This window comes from Oncorhynchus masou, chromosome 9, assembly GCF_036934945.1.
Source record: "Oncorhynchus masou masou isolate Uvic2021 chromosome 9, UVic_Omas_1.1, whole genome shotgun sequence".
NCBI classification, from domain to species: Eukaryota; Metazoa; Chordata; class Actinopteri; order Salmoniformes; family Salmonidae; genus Oncorhynchus; species Oncorhynchus masou.
The window spans coordinates 58,772,442-58,798,145 of record NC_088220.1 but is presented as its reverse complement, the minus strand read 5'-3'; the positions used below and the strand labels follow the sequence as shown (position 1 = coordinate 58,798,145).

General features: G+C 42.6%; 3 protein-coding genes across 9 annotated transcripts; 2 read left to right on the top strand and 1 right to left on the bottom strand.

The window, feature by feature from the left end:
- Positions 1–104: 104 nt before the first annotated feature.
- On the top strand, positions 105–6,163 carry LOC135546338 (rab5 GDP/GTP exchange factor-like). 5 transcript variants are annotated; one of them, XR_010456568.1, is made up of 5 exons: positions 163–280; positions 1,254–1,456; positions 1,793–1,971; positions 2,106–3,214; positions 3,704–5,823. XR_010456568.1 is itself a non-coding variant. In XM_064974682.1 (4 exons), the coding sequence occupies exons 2-4, from the start codon at positions 1,278–1,280 to the stop codon at positions 2,171–2,173; spliced, it is 426 nt and encodes a 141-aa protein (XP_064830754.1). In that variant the 5' UTR covers positions 105–206; positions 1,254–1,277; the 3' UTR covers positions 2,174–5,823. The 5 variants fall into 5 exon arrangements, 4 of the variants coding, with proteins under 4 accessions (XP_064830754.1, XP_064830755.1, XP_064830753.1 ...); XM_064974682.1 differs by having other exon boundaries at positions 105–206; positions 2,106–5,823; XM_064974683.1 differs by lacking the exons at positions 2,106–3,214; positions 3,704–5,823 and adding an exon at positions 5,873–6,163.
- A 5,551-nt stretch (positions 6,164–11,714) lies between these two features.
- On the bottom strand, positions 11,715–15,709 carry LOC135546337 (caspase a-like). Its single transcript, XM_064974680.1, has 8 exons — positions 15,496–15,709; positions 14,054–14,320; positions 13,815–13,924; positions 13,226–13,402; positions 12,882–13,122; positions 12,657–12,785; positions 12,458–12,567; positions 11,715–12,337 (listed from the first exon to the last, which is right to left on the bottom strand). Exons 1-8 carry the CDS (start codon positions 15,500–15,502, stop codon positions 12,245–12,247), a joined length of 1,134 nt encoding a protein of 377 aa, XP_064830752.1. The 5' UTR covers positions 15,503–15,709; the 3' UTR covers positions 11,715–12,244.
- A 505-nt stretch (positions 15,710–16,214) lies between these two features.
- LOC135546336 (rab5 GDP/GTP exchange factor-like) lies at positions 16,215–25,224 on the top strand. 3 transcript variants are annotated; one of them, XM_064974677.1, is made up of 9 exons: positions 16,215–16,333; positions 17,307–17,509; positions 17,836–18,014; positions 21,918–22,087; positions 22,335–22,416; positions 22,606–22,738; positions 22,843–22,934; positions 23,068–23,324; positions 23,455–25,224. In XM_064974677.1, exons 2-9 carry the CDS (start codon positions 17,331–17,333, stop codon positions 23,854–23,856), a joined length of 1,494 nt encoding a protein of 497 aa, XP_064830749.1. In that variant the 5' UTR covers positions 16,215–16,333; positions 17,307–17,330; the 3' UTR covers positions 23,857–25,224. The 3 variants fall into 3 exon arrangements, with proteins under 3 accessions (XP_064830749.1, XP_064830751.1, XP_064830750.1); XM_064974679.1 differs by lacking the exons at positions 16,215–16,333; positions 17,307–17,509; positions 17,836–18,014 and adding exons at positions 18,083–19,376; positions 19,748–21,529; XM_064974678.1 differs by lacking the exons at positions 16,215–16,333; positions 17,307–17,509; positions 17,836–18,014 and adding an exon at positions 18,083–21,529.
- The last annotated feature ends 480 nt before the right edge of the window (positions 25,225–25,704 follow it).

Below are 25,704 nucleotides of genomic sequence, written 5' to 3'. Positions count from 1 at the left end.
TGCCTTAACATTCATACACTAACTGTAAATCGCTCTGAATAATAACCCCTTATAAAATGAACAACATTTTAATAATTTCCCATTTGAAGGAATATAGTGTTGCACAGGACTGTCTGTATACCTGAAATGGTCTCAAGGGCGCGCTATTGGATATCGACTAACGAGGAAGAAGGGTGACTACGTAAACAAACTGGTCTGTCAGACGGGTGGGTAGCAGATGGTGCCAATTGGCTGCATAAAAAAACTACATATATCTACACTCAATAATCTTTCTGAAAAGGTAATGAGTCGCAGAATGTTGTTAGCTAACGAAATTGTTTGTCAATTTTGTTGGGTCTGGAATTACTGTCACCCTAGCTAGCTAACGTCAACCGCAAACTAGCTAATGTTAGCTTCTAGTAGTGAGCCAAACCCTAGTTCAATGTATCTCTACTCTGCTAAGGACCCAGTGGTCAGGTGTGTCCATTGTAGAATACTTAATTATCTTATTTTTGTAGCTAAGTTTACTGTTAATATTTAGCTACCAGAAGAAGCCTAGCTAGCTTTGTCATGTCATTGTGTCGCGTTTTTCGTGAATTTAGAGCTAGCTAATGTTAGCAAGCTAGTTAGAGTTTAGCTAAGCCCATTACATTGCATTACATCGTAGTAGGGTTGGAATATTTGGTAGTAAAGTAGCTAACTAGCTTGTTTATAAATCAGGATGGCTAGCTACTAATAACGTTGTAATGTAACGTTGTAATGTGGCTTCAAACAAAGTCAAGTGTAGGGCAGCTACACTATTGGGATTTGACACAGCTAGAAGGCCATAAACATTTTCACCAGTGTTTGTGGTCATCCATTAAATTCCTCCTGTGTTGATTTTCGTATCATGCATTCCCAATGTGAGTCGGGAGTAAAAATCATCAGGGATAGGCAGATTCTTAGGGGTTCAAAATCTTGTCAGATTTCCAGTGTTGACCTTAATGTTACGGTGGTAAAGGTGTAAACACTGCCATATGAAATCATATTTTGATACGCACAGGAATTCACTAAGATTTTCAGTGTGTGTATTGAAATGTGTCTTTACGCTAGCTACCTCTATTAAACATACATTTTTATCAAATAGCTCAACCTGAATGTGGCCCATAGTGTGTGGGCATTCAACTTTGTCAAAGTCCTGATAAATAAAAAATAGCCATCAAGTTTGATGTAGGCCTACTTCAGACTGTGGATCTTTCTACCATTCAGTCTTGTCATTTTCCTGTTATTCCCAGCCGTATCCACGCTAGCCGTGAGGGATGAGCCACCGGTCGGAACGTCGTGGGATCCATGTGGACCAGTCAGAGCTGCTGTGTACGAAGGGATGTGGTTTCTATGGCAACACGGCCTGGCAGGGCCTCTGCTCCAAGTGCTGGCGGGAGGAGTACCAACAAACCAGACACAAACAGATCCAGGAGGACCATGCACTGGCAGAGAGGTGTGGTTGTCTATCTGAGCAAACTTGTTTTGCATCAACCCCCAGCTGCTGGGCGGAGGTAGCACTCAATTTTAAATCTAGGAGCCCGGTGGCAAACACTGAATGGCCTGCATAAAATTGAGGAGTGCAGTCGAAAACAAAACAATAACAAAATGCAGCTGTAACTTTTGATCATTGGTCAAAAAAACAACATTTTAACAGCCATTTTCACAGAAGCAAATGGAACAGTGTCATGATTCTTGACTTTTTGATCTCTGACATTTTTTTCTGTCTGTCTCTGTCTGTCGGAAGTATTGATCATGTGGTAGTAACAGCAATGCCTGTTCTGTGTCCCAGGTTACAGAAGGAGGAGGAGGCGGCAGCGTACGCTAACAACCACCAGGGGGCAGCACAGCCCCAGCCTGCCATCGCACCCTTCAGCAAGTTTGAAGAGAGGAAAACCAAGGAGAAGTCACGTAAAGTCAACACAATGACTAAGTTTTTCACTCCCTCAACAAAGACACCGCCCAAGAAAGGTAGGGTCCAAGTCTTTGAGATAGGTTTTATAGTGTTTTCTCTACCATTACTTGAGGTATGAGCAAATCCAAACCAAAACTACCTTCCCTCTGCATAATATTGGTGTACAGTTCCTCTTTCCCCACTCTTTCAGAATTCTGCTCCACTACCACTCTCTCCCCCCAGTCACTGCGGAGGAGGTCACATGGGGCATCCAGCTAGAATTCCTTAGATTTTCAACCTCTCCCTGACTCAGTCTAATACCTACAGTGCCTTCAGAAAGGATTCATACCATTTGACTTATTCCACATGTTGCTGTGTTACAGCCTGAACTCAACATTTATTAAATATGTTTTTTCTTACCCATCTACACACAATACCCCATAATGATAAAGTGAAAAACATTTTCAATGTATTGATAATGAAATAGAGAAGTATCTCATTTACATAAGTATTCACACCCCTGAGTCAATACATTTTAGAATCACCTTTGGCAGCGATTACAGAGACTTTCTGGGTAAGTCTCTAAGAGCTTTGCACACCTAGATTGTACAATATTTGCCCATTATTATTTTTTTCATAGTTCTTCAAGCTCTGTCAAATTGGTTGTTGATCATCGCTAGACAACCATTTTCAAATCTTGCCATAGATTTTCAAGCAGATTTAAGTAAACTATAACTCGACCACTCAGGAACATTCACTGTCTTCTTGGTGTGCATCTCCATTGTAGATTTGGCCTTGTGTTTTAGGTTATTGTCCTGCTGAAAGGTGAATTAATCTCCCAGTGTCTGGTGGAAAGCAGACTGAACCAGGTTTTCCTATAGGATTTTATCTGTGCTTAGCTCCATTCCTTTTCTTTTTTTATTCTGAAAAACAACCCAGTCTTTAACGATTACAAGCATACCTATAACATGATGCAGCCACCACTATGCTTTAAAATATGGAGAGCGGTACTCAGTAATGTGTTGCATTGGATTTGCCCCTAACAGTTTTACTTCAGTGCCATGATGCATGTTTTGGAATATTTTTAGTCTGTACAGGCTTCCGTCTTTTCACTCTGTCATTTAGGTTAGTATTGTGGAGTAACTACAATGTTGTTGAGCCATCTTCAGTTTTCTCCTGTCACAGCATTTAAATGGTGAAAATCCCTGAGCGGTTTCCTTTGACTCCGGCAACTGAGGTAGGAAGGACGCCTGTATCTTTGTAGTGACTGGGTGTATTGATACACCATCCAAAGTGTAATTAACTTCACAATGCTCAAAGGTATATTCAATGTTTTTTACCAATCTACCAGTAGGTGCCTTTCTTTGCGAGGCATTGGAAAACCTCCTGGTCGTTGTGTTTGAAATGCATTGCTCGACTGAGTGATCTACAAATAATTGTATGTTTTGGGGTAAAATCATCTTATTGCACACAAAGTGGGTTTATGCAACTTATTATGTGACATGTTAAGCAAATTTCTACTTATTTAAGCTTGGCATAACTAAGGGGTTGAATACTTAATGACTCAAGACATTTCAGCTTTTCATTTGTAATTCATTTGTAAAAGTTTCAAAAACATAATTCCACTTTGAAATAATGGGTTATTGTGTGTACGCCAGTGACAAAAGATTTTACATTCAGGCTGTAACACAACAAAATGTGTAAAAGGTCAAGGGGTGTGAAGGCACTGTACATGTTTCAAGCAAACCACCATTGTCCCTGTGCCCAAGAACGCCAAGGTAACCTGTCTAAATGTATATTTCCCTGTAGATGCGAACGACTCACAATACCATCATTAATCCAGCATTAAGTTGGCAGACGACACAACGGTGGTAGGCCTGATGACTGCTTGGCATCTGACCGCAAGGCGCTACAGGGGTAGTGCGTACAGCCCAGTACGTCACTGGGGCCGAGCTCCCTGCCATCCAGGACCTTTATACCAGGCGGTGTCAGAGGAAGGCCCAAAACATTGTCAGACTCCAGCCACAGGTCCCACAGTTGACCGTGCAAGTCAGAAAAAAACAAGCAATGAGGTCAAAGGAATTGTCCGTACAGCTCCGAGACAGGATTGTGTCGAGGCACAGATCTGGGGAAGGGTACCAAAACATTTCTGCAGCGTTGAATGTGTCCCAGAACACAGTGGCCTTCATCATTCTTACATGGAAGAAGTGTGGAACCACCAAGACTCTTCCCAGAGCTGGCCGCCCAGCCAAACTGGGAAATCGGTGAGAAGGGCCTTGGTCAGGGAGGTGACCAAGAAGCCCTAATGGTCACTCTGACAGAGCTCTATAGTTCCTCTGTGGAGATGGGAGAACCTTCCAGAAGGACAACCATCTGAATACTTTATACTCTCTTATTCGTTGTCACTATTTACATTTTTTATTTAAAAAAAAATCATTTTTTTAAACTGAGTTTTTGGAAAAGGACCCGTAAGTAAATATTTCACTGTTCGTCTACACCTGTTGTCTATGTAACAAATAAAAATAGATTTTAAGACCAAATCCCAAGGCAAACCTAATTACATTCATCTGTGAGGCCATATAGAGGAGATCAAATCACCACGCCTTAACCCTTAGCCTGCAATTTCCACGCCTCTGCGGAAATCTAATTAACATACAAAAAAAATCCCAATCAAAATCCGTCTGTTTTAAGCTAGAGAGATATATTGGTGAAAAGGTACCAGAGCTCGAGCAGTATTTGTCAGACATGAGACATCCTGAAAATTGGTCTTCTCACAAACGTCTGTAGTGTAAAAAAACAAAAAAATCTAATCTCTCAGATATATGGCAGACACTTCAGAATAAACTTACTTTAGATTTTTTTTGGGGGGGGGACTGTTCCATGCAGTGAATCTGTTACTCAATGTGTTATTATTGGCTAATAGCAGTAATGTTGAATAAAAAAAATATAAAAAAATAAGATACATTTTAAGGGTAAAATCAATACACTAAATAGTTGTTGGTATGACCATCTTAAAACAAGTCTAAGTGTTAGTTTAGAACCCTTCCCCCAGCTTAGACTCTAGAGGGTTTTAAAGACAGAACTTCAGATAATACAGGACAAGCCATGGTTGATGTAATTCATGTTGAACCATTTATTTGATGCATAGCAAAAAGTAACGAAACACAAATTGCAGAAGGATGTTGTGTGAAATCACAACTCTGCAAGCTGTGCTGGTCAAGGATGAGATGAATAGAAAGCCCACCCTTGTTTTTCTGTACTTTATATCAAGCACCTAAGGATTATTGTACATACACCGGTATATCATTCCCTCCATTATAAACTCAGCAAAAAAAGAAACGTCCCTTTTTCAGGACACTTTCTTTCAAAGATAATTCGTAAAAATCCAAATAACTTCACAAATCTTCATTGTAAAGGGTTTAAACACTGTTTCCCATGCTTGTTCAATGAACCATAAAAAATAATTAATGAGCATGTACGTTCTGTGTGTGATTTCCTACAAGACCGGCATGTCAGTGTTCTGCCATGGCCAGCGAAGAGCTCGGATCTCAATCCCATTGAGCATGTCTGGGACCTGTTGGATCGGAGGGTGAGGGCTAGGGACATTCCCCCCAGAAATGTCCAGGAACTTGCAGGTGCCTTGGTGGAAGAGTGGGGTAACATCTCAGCAAGAACTGGCAAATCTGGTGCAGTCCACGAGGAGGAGATGCACTGCAGTACTTAATGCAGCTGGTGGCCACACCAGATACTGACTGTTACTTTTATTTTGTCCCCCCCACCTCCCCTTTGTTCAGTGACACATTATTCCATTTATGTTAGTCACATGTCTGTGGAACTTGTTCAGTTTATGTCTGTTGTTGAATCTTGTTATGTTCATACTAATATTTACAAATGTTAGGTTTGCTGAAAATAAACACAGTTGACAGTGAGAGGATGTCTCTTTTTTTCGCTGAGTTTATGTATCCTCCCCCCTCCCAGAATCCGTCCCTGGCGGGATCATTTCAACGATCATTTCCAAGGTTTATTTAAGGAAAGGGAAATAGATGTAGAGCAGGGAAATGTGTTTTTAGAACACTTTGGGTAAGTTGTCTGGGCGGCTGTTGCCTGTTTTCTTTTCGGATCACGACGGGGTGCTCCTGCAGGTGGGGTCGCCAGTCTGCCTCTTTGGTAGGGGGTACTGGAAGCTAGATCGGGATGTGCTGGAGGAGCAGGCTTTTGTTGACGGGTTTTATGGTTTCTTTCGGAGGCTTGAGGGCCTCCGGTCCATGTGCGAGGGGGTGTTAGAGTGGTGGGAATTAGTTAAGGTGAGGATTAGGGCTTTTATAATAGGGTATTGCAAGAGGAAAAAAGGGAGGAGAGGAGGGAGGTGGATCGTATCCAAAGGTTAATTGAACTCGAATATGAGGCAGGCAACCTCGGCGGGTCGTTTGACTGGGAGAGATCCGCAACCCTAAAGGCGCAGCTCAGGGAGTTGCAGGAGCGGAAGGCTCGAGCTTTCCTGGAGCGTGCGCATAGTGGCTTTCTAGAACATAATGAGACTTGTTCTGCTATGTTCTTTAAGTTGGTTAGGGCAAGACAGAGTAGGAAGGTAATGCATGGTGTTAGGGAAGAAAATGGTAGTATAGTTAGAGAACCAGAGGATATGGTCAGGGTGACAAATGATCATTTCCAAGGTTTATTTAAGGAAAGGGAAATAGATGTAGAGCAGGGAAATGTGTTTTTAGAACACTTGTCCAGGCGGTTGCCGGAGGACATTAGAGAAGTGATGGAGGCCCAGATCTCACTAGAGGAGGTTGAGAGCGCTCTTAGGAGGATGGGAAAAGGGAAGGTGCCTGGGATGGATGGGCTGCCGGCTGAGTTTTATCTCAAGTTTTGGGGTATACTTGGACCAGTGGTCCTCGAAGTCTTGAAGGCCATCCTTGAGACGGGGGTCCCGGGGATCAATGGCTGTTGGTGTGCTGTCACTTTTATATAAGAAGGGGAAGTAACAGACCGTGGCAACTGGCGGCCGTTGACCATGCTGTGTGTAGATTACAAGCTACTTGCAAAGGTTTTAGCAGACCGGTTGCGCACAGCCCTTCCCTACGTCGTTCATGAGGATCAGACGTGCGGGGTAGAGGGCCGCTCTATTAGATGGAACCTACAGTTAATCAGGGACTCCATCGCTTGGGTTGAAGATAGAGAACTGCCTTTTATGGTAGCAGCGCTAGATCAGGCGAAAGCCTTCGATTGCGTGAATAGATCCTTTTTATTCAGAGTGTTAGGTCGATTAGGATTTGGGGAGAAGTTTATAGGATGGATTCGTACATTATATGTCGGAGCGGGGTGCCGAGTTAGTGTAAATAGTCACTTGGGTGAAGTTTTTGACCTCTCGTCTGGGGTCAGGCAGGGGTGCCCACTCTCGGCTCTCCTCTTCGTTCTGTACATGGAGCCTCTGGGGGCTGCCATTAGGGCAGACACAGGGGTGGAAGGTTTGCTGATCCCTGGAAGTGGTGGGCTGCGTGTTAAGATGACGCAGTACGCCGACGACACTTCCTTGCTGTTGTGCAAGGACTCGTGCCTGACAAGGTCCCTTGCCATCTTTGGGGATTTCACCCGAGCGTCGGGAGCAGTTCTGAGCCATGCAAAGTCTTCCGTCAAGTTTTTCGGAAGATGGCACGGTAGAACGGATGTGCCTGGGGGGTTATCTCTCTGTGAGGGGGCCCTGAGGATTCTCGGGGTCCATTTTGAGACCTCCGGCTCAGCGACGCTAAACTGGAACATGCGTATCGCAGTGGTACAGAGGAAGCTAGCAATGTGGAAAGCTAGGTATTTGTCTTTTATGGGCAAAGTCCTGGTCCTAAAGGTGGATGTGTTGCCGTCTCTTTTGTATTTGGCGTACATCTACCCATTGCCGACTTGTCTGAGGAGGCCTCTAGTGAGGCTTGTGTTTCAGTTTATGTGGAGTGGCAGGTGCGAGTGGGTCGCCAGGGCACGCATGATCTGTCCCATCGGGAGGGAGGTAGGGGGTACCACATTTCCCCCTCAAGCTGGACACAATTTTTGTTTCTTTCTTGTTAACTCTTGAAACTCCCCATCCCGGATCCGGGATTGTGACTAAGCCTCAGGCTCATTAGCATAACGCAACGTTAACGATTTCTGAAAATCGCAAATAAAATTAAAATAATGCGTTTGCTCTCAAGCTTAGCCTTTTCTTAACAACACTGTCATCTCAGATTTTCAAAATATGCTTTTGAACCATAGAAATTGACTAATTTGTGTAAGAGTATGCAAAGCTAGCATAGCATTTTGTGTAGCATGTAGCACGCAACATTTTCACAAAAGCCAGATAACCAAATAAATAAAATCATTTACCTTTGAAGAGCTTCTGATGTTTTCAATGAGGAGACTCCCAGCCACATACCAAATGCGCAGTGTTTCCTGAAAGCGTCTGTGTGTAGGAGAAATCGTTCCGTTTTCTACATTGCGCCTGGCTACCGAAACGAACCGAAAATGCAGTCACCTACAACGTGAAACTTTTTCCGGATTAACTACATAATATCGACCGAAACATGGCAAACGTTGTTTGGAATCAATCCTCAAGGTGTTTTTTCACATATCTCTTCATTGACATGCAGTTCTTGGAAGCTTGCTTCTCTCTCTCTGCTCCATGGAAAAATACTGGCAGGTGACTTTTGCGCACCAATTTCGGCGCAGGACACCGGGCGGACACGTGGTAAATGTGGTCTCTTATGGTCAATCTTCCAACGATCTGCCTACAAATACGTCACAATGCTGCAGACACCTTGGGGAAACGACAGAAAGGGCAGACTCATTCCTCTTGCGTTCACAGCCATATAAGGAGATCATGAAAGACAGAGCCTCAAAAATCCTTGTCATTTCCTGGATGCCAAGTCATCTTGGTTTTGCCTGAAGCTCACGTTCTAGGGCACGCACAGAGAAGATATTTGTATTTCTGGACACGTCAGAGTGTTTTCTTTCGAACAGTAGCAATTATATGCATAGTCGAGCATCTTTTTGTGACAAAATATCTTGTTTAAAACGGGAACGTTTTTCTTCCAAAAATGAAATAGCGCCACCATAAGTGTAAGAGGTTAACGGAGCTTGCTCAGCCAGTGATACACCCGTCCGGTTACCTTCTGTGGGTATTTTTCTCGTATCAGGCGAGAAGCATAATGGTGTGGTCTAACACGGGTCCTCGGGCGGAACAGCTGCCGTGGCACTTTGGTCATGCGGCCAAGTGGCTGCGTGCGCACCCAGAGGTTGAAGTTGCCCGAGTAGGTTTAGATCATAGGCACCTGTACGAGGAGGTCAGAAAGGCAGAGAGTCCGGCGCCTGTAGTTGGCATCTCGGAAGTGGTCTGGGAGGGAGTGCAGGTGCGGGGTCTGGACAGCAGGCTCAAGGACCTGAATTGGTTGAGCCTTCATAAGTGTTTGCCGGTACGTTCCATCTTGTACCGGTATAGTTTAGTGCAATCCCCCACCTGTCCAAGATCCTCTTGTGGCAGGGAGGAGACTGTGCGCCATGTCTTTTGGGACTGTGCCTTTGCCGGAGTAGTATGGGCTAGGGCACGGGTGTTGTTAGGTTTGGTAAAGGGGGATTTTGTATTGACGTGGGCCAGGTTAGAGAGGGGTGTAGGGAGAGCGAGAGGGACGGATAGGGACAGGTTTCTGCTCTGGCTTCTCATGAGTCTCTTTAAACGGGGGCTGTGGGAAGCAAGGCAGGACATGGTGAAGACAGGGAGAGATTGGGGGGTGGAAGGGATAGTGAGGAGAGTGGAAGGAGATTTGAGGGGAGGATGAAGAGGGAGGAGAGGAAGTGGGGGCAGCATGCTGCTCGGGAGAGGTGGAAGGGGGTTTAGGGCTGGGTGTCATTTAGATTTGTAAGAGGATAGATTAGGGACGGGGAGATAGGGAAAGGTATTTTGTAGGGTGACGGGGAGGGAAGATGCTCCCCTGAGGTTTTGTTTGGGGTTTATGTTTAGTTTAATTAGTTTAATTAAAAATACCATTATTTGAGTATGTATGTAAATTATGAGTTGTAAAGAATGAATGGTATTGAAGATAATAAATTATTTTTTGTAAAAAATGTAAAACAAAGATAGGCTGTATAGGTTTTCACAGTCCGTTTGTTGTTTTTGAATTGTTCGTTTTCATCTTCATTAAACATGTCTCAAGAATACCACGCTGCATTTTGGTCCGCTTCACCTTCACCAGACGAAAGCCGTTACAAAGATATACCATTGGTATATCTTTGTACAGTATATTGGTATATATATTGGTATAGTAGTGAATAATATTAGTTTTTGCCGGAGCACATTGTGTCAAACACAATGTAGCAGCCAGGTAGCCTAATATCTATGGTGGTGAAACGGACAACACTCTCTAAGGTGCTAATTAATTCAAAGCATTTCATGACGTCACTGCAGTATGCTTACATACTTGAGTATAGCTATGAGGCTTACACAAGTCAGAATTTCGCATAGCCTAATTTTCTAGACATTAGTGTACAGCAACACTTTTAGACGACACTGCAGAACACCCGCCATGTACACACATACTCAGCTGTGGGGCTTACAAGACCCCAATTTCATATCATTTTCAAGACATCAATGTAACAGTAGAACAAAATCACAATATGGGAATATCGGAAATATCAAATAAAATAAATCACTGTAGGCTACAGCAAAACACACATATGATAATATATAGGCCTCCTGCCTGTGTGATAATACGAAGCACATATTCAGATTACAAACTGTTCTGTGCTGTGAAGGTAAAGGGAAAAATATGTCCTACCTTAGTTTTCAAAACCTCCCATAATGACTCTCCCACGTAGACCAATTATAGACCGATCATTTCTTTGTCAGTGGGCAAACGTACAAAATCAGCAGGGGATCAAATACTTTTTTTCTCACTGTATGCCAAATTGGCCACTGGTAACCCTACCATACCAATCTACTGTAGATTATACCAAGTAGCACACAGGTTTAGACAACACCGCTTGAACAGGCCTGCTAGTGATTTAAAAAACTTTTTATGATGGAGATAAGTCATTAGTTTAGACCTCATCTGTGGTTTTAAAAACTCTACTTCTCCTTACCGAAATAACATACACATGATAAGACACGCACTCTACACACACGTACACAAGGATGTTGTATTGTAAATATGTGATTGTGTAGTAGTGGCCTGAGGGAACACACTAAATGTATTGGGTAAAGTGTTACGGAATGTAATATTTTAAGCGGTATATAACTGCCTTAATGTTGCTGGACCCCAGGAAGAGTAGCTGCTAATGTGGATCCTTAATAAATGCAAATACAAATAGGCAAACTTGCTCACTGCCTCACAATTGTCACACCCTGATCTGTTTTTGTTTGTCTCCACCCCCCTCCAGGTGTCACCCATCTTCCCTATTATCCCCTGTGTATTTATACCTGTGTTCTCTATCTGTTTGTTGCAAGTTCGTCTTGTTCGTTCAAGCTAACCAACGTTTTTCCTGTCAGCGCCTATCATTTCCCAGCCTCTTTCCTCGTCCTCCTGGTTTTTGACCTTTGCCTGTCCTGACCCTGTACCCTCCCGCCTGACCTCTCTGCCTGACCCTGAGTCCGCCTGCCGTCCTGTACCTTTGCTCCACCTCTGGATTACTGAACTCTGCCTGTCCCTGACCCTGAGTCCGCCCGCCGTCCTGTACCTTTGCCTTACCCTGGATTTTCGACCTCTGCCTGCCTTGACCTGCCTTTGCCTGCCCGTTGCCACAATAATCATTGTTACTTTGACAGTCTGTATCTTGATTCCTGATAACAATAGTGGAAATGCAAAATTAAGTTAATTTTAATTTGTAGCCAAAGGCACATCACATCTGTTAAATGTATTACATGTTTTTGAGTGCAGTGAGATATTTTTATTTTGGCAAATATTGCTTTTGTCACAGAGACTTATTTTACTTATCTTCCAAATGTTAAAACAGGAGTGGCCAATCTTCCTCCTGGAGAGTTACTGGGTAACCTAGTACCCAATACGTTTTTGTTCCAGCTCTGATCTAACACACCTTTAACACATCTTGGCGTTGATTAGCCAAATCAGGTGTGTTAGAGCAGGGCTGGAACAAGACAACATAGGCTACCCAGTAGCTCTACAGGAGGATATTATCATTTGCAGATAATAAATAATTTGTAGATAAAATCATGTTAAAAGGTTCATTATAAGTATAAATTTAAAACATACTGGTGATGATCTTAAAAGGAGTGTCTACCAAACACTTCTTTCATACAAAATAACAGAAAATATGCTGCTCCCTTATTCCTCCATTGTGATTACAGTACAATTAATCAATCATCATAACTTCTCAGAGGCCTGGGAAGAGGTAGAAGTGCTTTGTTAGAGTGGCTCTGTCTTTGGTCGGCATCTGTCTGGGGAACTCTTCAAAGCGTCCCATGACCTGTATGGAAGAAAATACAAATATGTTATTGTGGCTCAAAGTAAATCAAAGCTGATCAATCATTCTATACAGTGCAATGAGGAAAGAACAATGTTATCTTTTCTGTTTCCAGATACTTGCCTTCCTGAACAATTCTTCTATATGATCATCACAGGCATAGGTGTTGAATGTCTCCATGATGTGTTTGACAAAAAAGGTGCCCATCTTTGGATCTCTGTAGGACATAGTATCTGAAAGCGAAGGGAATATAATGAGGGTTTACTCACATTGATTTACAAACAATATAATGCCTGAGAATGTGTTAATATGACCCACTAACCTGGTGTGCAGGACAGGAGGGAGATGAAGTCCTTCTCTTTGTGCTCCCTCCTAAATGAGTCACTCTCTAACCCCAGGTCAAGGCTGGACCCAGGCACTGCGTCACTGACCCAAACAGACCCATCCTTGCCTGAAACAACATGCAAATCCTCTTTAATATGGAGGTGTTGCCTGTACAAAAGGTTTACATACATTTAGGAAATGTGTATTTTTATGAAAGAATCACCTCCCCTGCAGGCCTGAATGAGGATGACTTTGGGTTTGTTAATCAGTGCTTTGCAGTTCTCTGTGTTCAGGTGTGTGAAGATGTTGTTGATGGGGAAGATGTCAAGATTAGGGTCCCCTTTCTTGTAATGGACACCCATGATGGCTCCCAGCTCCCCGTGAGACATCATCACCACGAAGACGCTGTCCGACAATAAGTGCTCCTCACGTTTAGAGAACACTTTCACAGCCTCGTCCATCTCCTGCAAGAGCATACTGTCAGTCACAGAGGAGAAAAACCAAAGACTAAGGAAACATGTAAACACTCTTCTAGAAGCAGGAGAGATGTTTCCTCCCTCTGTTTACCTGTCCAGACAGGTTTCTGTGTTTCACCACATCATATCCCAGATCCCTGAGAAGCCTCTCCATGTTCTCTTCATCCTTCTCTGCCCCTCGTCTCAGCATGTTCTTATCATCAAACTCCACGTTGTTTATGAGCAGGGCCAGACGCTTCCGACCAGACTTATCCATTGGAGGGTAAATCTGATCGAGCAAAGCAATGACAGGTGCAAAGGTTATTTAACAGTAATATAGCCTAGCAACAATTCTACTCAGTCAAAATATGTGTGGAAATTGGTCCCAATTTACAAGTCATGCTAAAACCACTGTGTAATAACAGTGTAGGTACACATTGTTACACAGTTATTGCAGTTTGTGAAATTACAAGTTGAAACTTTGACTATACTTTCACGCCTAGATTATTATATATATATATGTAAAGACTTTAGAGCAACTGTGTTTCCTAAACTATGACACCGGTAACCCAAGGGGTTCATAAGAAAGCTTACTGGTCGAATAGGATAACTATAAACTCAGAAGCTAATTCTATTGGGGCACTCAGAAAACCGATACATGTACACTGATCTATCCTTTGACAACGAAGTAGAGCTCAAACCTCGCTACCCTTCCTCTGAAGAATGTCCTTCTTAAAGTCATTTGTGCTGGGGGTGAGGACAGAGGACACTGGCTGCTCCTCCTGCTGTGATAACTGGGGCGATGATGGTGCTGCAGGGAAAATACAGCATGTTACATTACATTTACAGTATCTGTTAAATTCTTACTAACTCTTATCAAGTCTAAGAGAAGTTTGGCACTGTGACAGACGTAACTGAATGGTGTATCAGTTTCACTCACTAGGGGCCAGACCCATTTTGTCAGAAAGTCCAGGATCTCTCTCCTGAACTCTGGCAATCATCTTCTCACTGGCTTTGCTCCCTTTCTTCCGCACCATATCGATAAGGCATCGTGCCTTCTCTGCCCTAGAGCTGTTCTCCTCCGTCACCGATTCTGTCTCTTCATCGTTCAGCACCTTGTCCTCCAAAAGGTCATCCAGGAGCTGCTTGATCACTGGCTTCGTCACACTGTCTATGAATGTCTTCCGAGCCTTGGAGAGCAACTTGTCTGGTGAAAGTAAATAGGATTTAATCAGAGCTACAATTTAGTCATTGTTGGAGTGATGTCTAAGTCTTATGCATCTGCTTTATAATTTAGCATACAGTGTATTCTACATTTCAATTTGTCCTTTAAAGGGACAATCTGCAGCTCGAACAATAACAAAGAGTGCACCCCGCCACTGATTTGGTAAACAACTGAGGGATGGGGCTGGAGAAACGTAACCACTCTCAAACTCATGGACAGAGCTATGGATGCGAAGACTGACCATCCATGATATCAACATGATAGTTTAACCATGATTTGAGGCTATACAGTGTTTTGTTTACAATTACATTGTTTACAAACAAATGAATAAACCAAGCTTGTATTTTGATGAGTATAATGGTTGAACTAAGCTCATGAGTCATCTATAGGTTGTTGTTTTTAAAATCAAGAATCAATGTGTATATCATTAATTTAAAAGTCTAACAATTGATGTAGCAACTTCAGTTTGTCTCTTTAATGATGCATGATTTTGTATAATATTTTGGTTCGTGTCTTACTTGGGGTGTGTTCGTAAATTCATTCTGGAGTGCCAGAGTGCGTTCAGACTGCGCTCTGGACGTTCGTTAATATCAGAGCGTTGTCAGATTGTCCGTTTGTAAACTCAGAGCATTTCGATCTGGCCGAGGAGTAGGGTTGATCCGAGCGTTCTGACCTCACAATGGCAGTCAAGCACCCTAGCTAACTGGCTAAAGTTAGCTAGCTTGCCGACGTTTACTCCCGGCATATTCAAAGCATGTTGAGGGTTCGTAAACTCGTCAGTTATTCTGCGCCCTGGCAGACTAAGATGAGCGCGCTCTGTAATCGGAGTTGATGGCCATAGCAAATTTACGAACTCTCTCTCTCACACACACACATACATTGTTATCAAATCAACTCCTCCATACAGAAAAAACGGGGGATCGACCGTGCATTTTGCCTGCACCAGTCAGTCTTGAGTTGGACGCCTATAGCGAAAGTGAAAGTATGCATGCTGTCGAAGTCGAAAAAAATTGCCCAGAATTCGAACAGAAATATTACAATATTCTTAATATTTATATTTGTCAGAGTAATACCATAAATACCATGTTTGTTAAAAACAAAGTGTACCAAAGCAAAACAGCCGATAATATTTGTACATATACGTTTTTATTATTTACCTGCCATTCCTTAGATGATGTGGATGAAGCTATTATTTTCTTTCTGCTAGCTATTTCGCATAGAATAAAGATATGCCTATTTCGCATTGAATGAAGATATGCCTATTTCGCATAGAATAAAGATATGCCTAGGCGTTCTCTTGATAATACTCCATCATCCCAAATGCTTTTCAACCTAGACTACTGGAGTCATAAAAAGTCTTAGCAACTTCCCGTATATTTTATACAGTAACCTGATTGGCTGGCTTGGTGCATATATATACATAACAGGTTTGTTGGACTGTGATATGCATTTAAAAATATGTTGTATTTTTCAGATTTACAATAAAGGAAATGTGCATTTCTATACTGTAGCTTCCAAAATATGTTTTTACAATTGAGGAGTGCCAGGATGGCTTCAATACAGCGCAAGTCATCCAGGGTTTATACACATCATTTGTCAGAACCCAGTGGTCAGGACAGCTGAGTCCCTGCCCATCTTCCCGAAAACGTCTGACATCAATACTTTATTATATAGCTACTTACTATGAATGTGATATGTGGTTGTCCATATCTAACTGCCTTAAGATTCATACACTAACTGTAAATCGCTCTGAATAATAACCCCTTATAAAATGAACAACATTTTAATAATTTCCCATTTGAAGGAATATAGTGTTGCACAGGACTGTCTGTATACCTGAAATGGTCTCAAGGGCGCGCTATTGGATATCGACTAACGAGGAAGAAGGGTGACTACGTAAACAAACTGGTCTGTCAGACGGGTGGGTAGCAGATGGTGCCAATTGGCTGCATAAAAAAACTACATATATCTACACTCAATAATCTTTCTGAAAAGGTAATGAGTCGCAGAATGTTGTTAGCTAACGAAATTGTTTGTCAATTTTGTTGGGTCTGGAATTACTGTCACCCTAGCTAGCTAACGTCAACCGCAAACTAGCTAATGTTAGCTTCTAGTAGTGAGCCAAACCCTAGTTCAATGTATCTCTACTCTGCTAAGGACCCAGTGGTCAGGTGTGTCCATTGTAGAATACTTAATTATCGTATTTTTGTAGCTAAGTTTACTGTTAATATTTAGCTACCAGAAGAAGCCTAGCTAGCTTTGTCATGTCATTGTGTCGCGTTTTTCGTGAATTTAGAGCTAGCTAATGTTAGCAAGCTAGTTAGAGTTTAGCTAAGCCCATTACATTGCATTACATCGTAGTAGGGTTGGAATATTTGGTAGTAAAGTAGCTAACTAGCTTGTTTATAAATCAGGATGGCTAGCTACTAATAACGTTGTAATGTAACGTTGTAATGTGGCTTCAAACAAAGTCAAGTGTAGGGCAGCTACACTATTGGGATTTGACACAGCTAGAAGGCCATAAACATTTTCACCAGTGTTTGTGGTCATCCATTAAATTCCTCCTGTGTTGATTTTCGTATCATGCATTCCCAATGTGAGTCGGGATTCAAAATCATCAGGGATAGGCAGATTCTTAGGGGTTCAAAATCTTGTCAGATTTCCAGTGTTGACCTTAATGTTACGGTGGTAAAGGTGTAAACACTGCCATATGAAATCATATTTTGATACGCACAGGAATTCACTAAGATTTTCAGTGTGTGTATTGAAATGTGTCTTTACGCTAGCTACCTCTATTAAACATACATTTTTATCAAATAGCTCAACCTGAATGTGGCCCATAGTGTGTGGGCATTCAACTTTGTCAAAGTCCTGATAAATAAAAAATAGCCATCAAGTTTGATGTAGGCCTACTTCAGACTGTGGATCTTTCTACCATTCAGTCTTGTCATTTTCCTGTTATTCCCAGCCGTATCCACGCTAGCCGTGAGGGATGAGCCACCGGTCGGAACGTCGTGGGATCCATGTGGACCAGTCAGAGCTGCTGTGTACGAAGGGATGTGGTTTCTATGGCAACACGGCCTGGCAGGGCCTCTGCTCCAAGTGCTGGCGGGAGGAGTACCAACAAACCAGACACAAACAGATCCAGGAGGACCATGCACTGGCAGAGAGGTGTGGTTGTCTATCTGAGCAAACTTGTTTTGCATCAACCTCCAGCTGCTGGGCGGAGGTAGCACTCAATTTTAAATCTAGGAGCCCGGTGGCAAACACTGAATGGCCTGCATAAAATTGAGGAGTGCAGTCGAAAACAAAACAATAACAAAATGCAGCTGTAACTTTTGATCATTGGTCAAAAAAACAACATTTTAACAGCCATTTTCACAGAAGCAAATGGAACAGTGTCATGATTCTTGACTTTTTGATCTCTGACATTTTTTTCTGTCTGTCGGAAGTATTGATCATGTGGTAGTAACAGCAATGCCTGTTCTGTGTCCCAGGTTACAGAAGGAGGAGGAGGCGGCAGCGTACGCTAACAACCACCAGGGGGCAGCACAGCCCCAGCCTGCCATCGCACCCTTCAGCAAGTTTGAAGAGAGGAAAACCAAGGAGAAGTCACGTAAAGTCAACACAATGACTAAGTTTTTCACTCCCTCAACAAAGACACCGCCCAAGAAAGGTAGGGTCCAAGTCTTTGAGATAGGTTTTATAGTGTTTTCTCTACCATTACTTGAGGTATGAGCAAATCCAAACCAAAACTACCTTCCCTCTGCATAATATTGGTGTACAGTTCCTCTTTCCCCACTCTTTCAGAATTCTGCTCCACTACCACTCTCTCCCCCCAGTCACTGTGGAGGAGGTCACATGGGGCATCCAGCTAGAATTCCTTAGATTTTCAACCTCTCCCTGACTCAGTCTAATACCTACAGTGCCTTCAGAAAGGATTCATACCATTTGACTTATTCCACATGTTGCTGTGTTACAGCCTGAACTCAACATTTATTAAATATGTTTTTTCTTACCCATCTACACACAATACCCCATAATGATAAAGTGAAAAACATTTTCAATGTATTGATAATGAAATAGAGAAGTATCTCATTTACATAAGTATTCACACCCCTGAGTCAATACATTTTAGAATCACCTTTGGCAGCGATTACAGAGACTTTCTGGGTAAGTCTCTAAGAGCTTTGCACACCTAGATTGTACAATATTTGCCCATTATTATTTTTTTCAAAGTTCTTCAAGCTCTGTCAAATTGGTTGTTGATCATCGCTAGACAACCATTTTCAAATCTTGCCATAGATTTTCAAGCAGATTTAAGTAAACTATAACTCGACCACTCAGGAACATTCACTGTCTTCTTGGTGTGCATCTCCATTGTAGATTTGGCCTTGTGTTTTAGGTTATTGTCCTGCTGAAAGGTGAATTAATCTCCCAGTGTCTGGTGGAAAGCAGACTGAACCAGGTTTTCCTATAGGATTTTATCTGTGCTTAGCTCCATTCCTTTTCTTTTTTTATTCTGAAAAACAACCCAGTCTTTAACGATTACAAGCATACCTATAACATGATGCAGCCACCACTATGCTTTAAAATATGGAGAGCGGTACTCAGTAATGTGTTGCATTGGATTTGCCCCTAACAGTTTTACTTCAGTGCCATGATGCATGTTTTGGAATATTTTTAGTCTGTACAGGCTTCCGTCTTTTCACTCTGTCATTTAGGTTAGTATTGTGGAGTAACTACAATGTTGTTGAGCCATCTTCAGTTTTCTCCTGTCACAGCATTTAAATGGTGAAAATCCCTGAGCGGTTTCCTTTGACTCCGGCAACTGAGGTAGGAAGGACGCCTGTATCTTTGTAGTGACTGGGTGTATTGATACACCATCCAAAGTGTAATTAACTTCACAATGCTCAAAGGTATATTCAATGTTTTTTACCAATCTACCAGTAGGTGCCTTTCTTTGCGAGGCATTGGAAAACCTCCCTGGTCGTTGTGTTTGAAATGCATTGCTCGACTGAGTGATCTACAAATAATTGTATGTTTTGGGGTAAAATCATCTTATTGCACACAAAGTGGGTTTATGCAACTTATTATGTGACATGTTAAGCAAATTTCTACTTATTTAAGCTTGGCATAACTAAGGGGTTGAATACTTAATGACTCAAGACATTTCAGCTTTTCATTTGTAATTCATTTGTAAAAGTTTCAAAAACATAATTCCACTTTGAAATAATGGGTTATTGTGTGTACGCCAGTGACAAAAGATTTTACATTCAGGCTGTAACACAACAAAATGTGTAAAAGGTCAAGGGGTGTGAAGGCACTGTACATGTTTCAAGCAAACCACCATTGTCCCTGTGCCCAAGAACGCCAAGGTAACCTGTCTAAATGTATATTTCCCTGTAGATGCGAACGACTCACAATACCATCATTAATCCAGCATTAAGTTGGCAGACGACACAACGGTGGTAGGCCTGATGACTGCTTGGCATCTGACCGCAAGGCGCTACAGGGGTAGTGCGTACAGCCCAGTACGTCACTGGGGCCGAGCTCCCTGCCATCCAGGACCTTTATACCAGGCGGTGTCAGAGGAAGGCCCAAAACATTGTCAGACTCCAGCCACAGGTCCCACAGTTGACCGTGCAAGTCAGAAAAAAATAAGCAATGAGGTCAAAGGAATTGTCCGTACAGCTCCGAGACAGGATTGTGTCGAGGCACAGATCTGGGGAAGGGTACCAAAACATTTCTGCAGCGTTGAATGTGTCCCAGAACACAGTGGCCTTCATCATTCTTACATGGAAGAAGTGTGGAACCACCAAGACTCTTCCCAGAGCTGGCCGCCCAGCCAAACTGGGAAATCGGTGAGAAGGGCCTTGGTCAGGGAGGTGACCAAGAAGCCCTAATGGTCACTCTGACAGAGCTCTATAGTTCCTCTGTGGAGATGGGAGAACCTTCCAGAAGGACAACCATCTGAATACTTTATACTCTCTTATTCGTTGTCACTATTTACATTTTTTATTTAAAAAAAAATCATTTTTTTAAACTGAGTTTTTGGAAAAGGACCCGTAAGTAAGCATTTCACTGTTCGTCTACACCTGTTGTCTATGTAACAAATAAAAATAGATTTTAAGACCAAATCCCAAGGCAAACCTAATTACATTCATCTGTGAGGCCATATAGAGGAGATCAAATCACCACGCCTTAACCCTTAGCCTGCAATTTCCACGCCTCTGCGGAAATCTAATTAACATACAAAAAAAATCCCAATCAAAATCCGTCTGTTTTAAGCTAGAGAGATATATTGGTGAAAAGGTAGCAGAGCTCGAGCAGTATTTGTCAGACATGAGACATCCTGAAAATTGGTCTTCTCACAAACGTCTGTAGTGTAAAAAAACAAAAAAATCTAATCTCTCAGATATATGGCAGACACTTCAGAATAAACTTACTTTAGATTTTTTTTGGGGGGGGGACTGTTGTTCCATGTAGTGAATCTGTTACTCAATGTGTTATTATTGGCTAATAGCAGTAATGTTGAATAAAAAAAATATAAAAAATAAGATACATTTTAAGGGTAAAATCAATACACTAAATAGTTGTTGGTATGACCATCTTAAAACAAGTCTAAGTGTTAGTTTAGAACCCTTCCCCCAGCTTAGACTCTAGAGGGTTTTAAAGACAGAACTTCAGATAATACAGGACAAGCCATGGTTGATGTAATTCATGTTGAACCATTTATTTGATGCATAGCAAAAAGTAACGAAACACAAATTGCAGAAGGATGTTGTGTGAAATCACAACTCTGCAAGCTGTGCTGGTCAAGGATGAGATGAATAGAAAGCCCACCCTTGTTTTTCTGTACTTTATATCAAGCACCTAAGGATTATTGTACATACACCGGTATATCATTCCCTCCATTATAAACTCAGCAAAAAAAGAAACGTCCCTTTTTCAGGACACTTTCTTTCAAAGATAATTCGTAAAAATCCAAATAACTTCACAAATCTTCATTGTAAAGGGTTTAAACACTGTTTCCCATGCTTGTTCAATGAACCATAAAAAATAATTAATGAGCATGTACGTTCTGTGTGTGATTTCCTACAAGACCGGCATGTCAGTGTTCTGCCATGGCCAGCGAAGAGCTCGGATCTCAATCCCATTGAGCATGTCTGGGACCTGTTGGATCGGAGGGTGAGGGCTAGGGACATTCCCCCAGAAATGTCCAGGAACTTGCAGGTGCCTTGGTGGAAGAGTGGGGTAACATCTCAGCAAGAACTGGCAAATCTGGTGCAGTCCACGAGGAGGAGATGCACTGCAGTACTTAATGCAGCTGGTGGCCACACCAGATACTGACTGTTACTTTTATTTTGTCCCCCCCACCTCCCCTTTGTTCAGTGACACATTATTCCATTTATGTTAGTCACATGTCTGTGGAACTTGTTCAGTTTATGTCTGTTGTTGAATCTTGTTATGTTCATACTAATATTTACAAATGTTAGGTTTGCTGAAAATAAACACAGTTGACAGTGAGAGGATGTCTCTTTTTTTCGCTGAGTTTATGTATCCTCCCCCCTCCCAGAATCCGTCCCTGGCGAGGCCCTGGCAACCCCCAGCCCCTCAGTGAGCCGCAAGCCCTTAGAGACGGACCGCACCACACGAGAGTTCATCGACTTCCTCAAGACACTGAAACCTGGCAGGGAGATCTTCAAACAGTGCCGAGCCTTCACAGAGAGCATGGCCTACAAGAGGGTGAGTAGTACACCACAATACCATAACAGGCTTCTGAATGTGGAGAGCCTGATGGGGGTTACCTCTATTCATTCACCCCTCCAGCTTTTGTTTGGACCATTTCACTTCCTCGTCGTAGAAGAAGGATGACAAAGACAAACGCTGAGGTTACTCTAGAGCATTGAGTGAATAACCAAATGAACTCGCCCTTGAAATGAATGAAAATGTACGACAATCCCTTCATGCTAATAGTGAGCTTGTTCCCCAGGACCTGGGTGCTGATGAGCTGTCTGAGTGCGTTCAAGACTTCTACCAGAACCTTTCAGACCGCCTGCACACACACTTCAAAGGTGAGGAAAGGAAAGGTGTACCTCTACTACTCTAATACTGGAACATTAAGGATATCTTGGGGCTTGATGATAAAGTTGCTGGTGACAATGAAGAAGAAGGAACACATTTTTCTTTCAGAGAGCTCTCCTATAGGTAGGCCTTGAATGACTCACATTTGCTGTCTTCCCATCTATCCGTGTTAACTCCAGGGTCGTCGGAGCGCGTAGAGAGTGTGATGGACGAGGTAGAGAGGTACATGATGACACGTCTCTACGAGGAGGTCTTCTGTCCTGAGACCACAGACGATGAGAAGAAAGACCTGGCCATTCAAAAGAGAATCAGGTAAAGACATTGAAACAGATATGGTACTGAGTTTAAGTATTAAAGCTGCCGTATGCCTCCTTGTACATCTGTTCACTAAAGTGGTGGGGGTGGCTGGGTTGCAGGGCCTTGCATTGGGTCACCATTGAGATGCTGTGTGTCCCTGTTGATGAGGAGATTCCAGAGGTGTCTGATAACGTGGTCAAAGCCATCACAGGTCAGACTTACAATGTATTAATTTGTTTTTAGTTTTTTACAAAGAGACACAAACATTGAATGAACATGCATGTGATGTAGAATGTCATCATAGCACATTAACTACCACTCTGTTCCACCCTGACCTCCTGTAGACGTGATCGAGATGGACTCGAAGCGTGTGCCCAGGGACAAGCTGACCTGCATCACACGCTGCAGTAAGCACATCTTCAATGCCATCAATACCACCAAGAAGGAGGCGGCATCTGCTGATGACTTCCTGCCCACCCTCATCTACATCGTCCTGAAGGCCAACCCTCCGCGACTGCAGTCCAACATCCAGTACATCACCCGCTTCTGTAACCCTAGCCGCCTCATGAGCGGAGAAGACGGATACTACTTTACCAACCTGGTGAGAGGGCTGTGTCGACAAAGCAAACAGACAGACGAGCTGTTCCAAACAAACTCAATTTACACATATTAAGAATGTATTTTCTAATTCCCCTAATTCCCCTCTGTCTCTCTCCTCTCTCTCTCTGCAGTGCTGTGCGGTGGCCTTTATAGAGAAGCTGGATGGCCAGTCTCTGAACCTGAGCGTTGAGGAGTTTGAGCTCTACATGTCAGGCCAGGCGTCTCCCCAACGTCCCCAGGCTGCCACCTCCCCCGCCTGTAGTGCTGCTTTCAGCCAGATGAACGAGAGTCTGGACCTATTGACGGGGCTGGGCGTGAGGCAGGAACGCGTCATGGAGGGGGCTCGCCGCCTGGAGAGTGACCTCATCGACTGGAGGGATGGGGTCGAGCACAAAGTGCAGGATGTGATGGAGAGGTTCCCTCTGGAAATGCACCCGACCGCTCCCCCCACCGCCTCTTCTGCCATAGATGCTGACAACGTGGAAAACGACCACCTACCTTCTCCTCTCCAACCCCAGTTGTTTGCCGGCTGACCCCCTCCCTCCCTCCCTCTTTGGACTTGTTACTCTCTCTCTCCACCCTGGAAAGTGTCTCCTGTCCTTATGCACATATAGGTTCCTTCTAATGGATCCAAGAAATATAACTCCAACCTTCCCCATTGTATGCACACTTAAAATAGATGCTTGCAGTCGCCTGAACCCCAGTACTCCGAAAAAGCAAAATTTCTCGTCTGTCTTCCCCACTGATTGGTAAGAGGACAAGATGAGTTGCAGGCATATTACCTTCATCTATGGTCATGAAGGAAAGGAGATGAGGAAAGGAAGCTTTAAGAGTATTGGGACACAGATCATTGATCTTGCCCTCCTTTGTCCCCTATATTACTCCTCCTGACTGAATCCAAGTCAGAGTACAGAAGCCCAAGCGAGAGGGATCTGTTGGGGTCAAGTGAGTGTATGTGACCACGACCAAATTTCCCCTGAAGATGTCTATAAGTGTGTGTGTGTGTGTGTGTAGTTTCATTTCCCTGCCAAACCTGATCAGTCATGCGCTTAGTTTGAGGAAGTTATTTTATTTTTCTATTGTTCAGGCTATAGTCTTCTGAGAGGGGATAATGATCTTTAACCTATTAAAATGGCTAGATTGATACTGTAGCTCAAAGTTTACATTTTGTCTGTAAGAAATACGTGATTTGCAATTCAGAGTATAGGAGATACTAACAGTCACTTCTCTCTTTGGCCTTGTTTGACTGCTGAACAGCTGCTTCTTCAGAAGAACAGAGAAAGGGGTCATATTTAGAATGGTTATATCTAAGAAGAGTACTTTTAGTAAGTTCTTTATATTATTTTACAGTGATGTATATTTTTTGTACAAATGTATTGGGGGTAAATGTTGCCAAACAGAATAGCCATAACAATGTTGATCTCAGCTCCATGTAGTAACCATTCATTCTGGATCAGATGGATATATGAAGGAAGAGCAGACATTGAGTTGAATGAGTAGTATCTTTGATACAACAGAAAGGTCAATTTACATACTACCTAATATATTTTCTGTTCTTTTATCATGTTTCATTTTATTACATTTGTAACTATCAGAACAGTGTACAAATGCTGGCCAAATCCTGGTTGCCAAAATCCATTAAATCCAATTTAAACACTAACTGAAATAACTAGGCATTGAATAGCACACGGCAATCAATGATCAGTTATTTTTGAAAGAAATGGTAAAAAAATATATATATATATCACACACACACATACATCTGTACAACCTTGTAGGTTTGTTTTTGTATGTTGAAGGAGTAACTCAACATTGTCTTGTATTTTAATGTAACTTATTGAGACAGTTTTGTTTTATAGTGTCCATGGGTTTGTGTTGATGAATAAAATAACTCAAAAGCTGTTCTGTGTCGAAGGCTTTGTCACCACTGTGACATGACTATCTATGTTAAGTAGAGAAAGCAAAGGTGTGTTTGCAATGCACACAGTGTACAATACATTAAGAACACCTGCTTTTTCCATGACTAAATGACCGGGGGAAAGATGATCCCTTGTTTATGTCACCTGTTAACTCCACTTCAATCAGTGTAGATGAAGGGGACTAGACGGGTTAAATAAAGATTTTTAAGCCTTAAGACATGGATTTTCTGTGTGTGTGTGTGTGTGTGTCAGAGGGTGTATGGGCAAAACAAAAGATTTAAGTGCCTTTGAACTGGGTTTTTCATGCTCAGCAGTTTGCCATGTGTATCAATGGTCCACCACTCAAAGGACATCCAGCCAACTTGACAACTGTGGGAAGCATTGGAGTCAACACGGGCCGCCAGAATCCCTGTGGAATGCTTTCAACACATTGTAGAGTCCGTGCCCTGATGAATTGTCTGT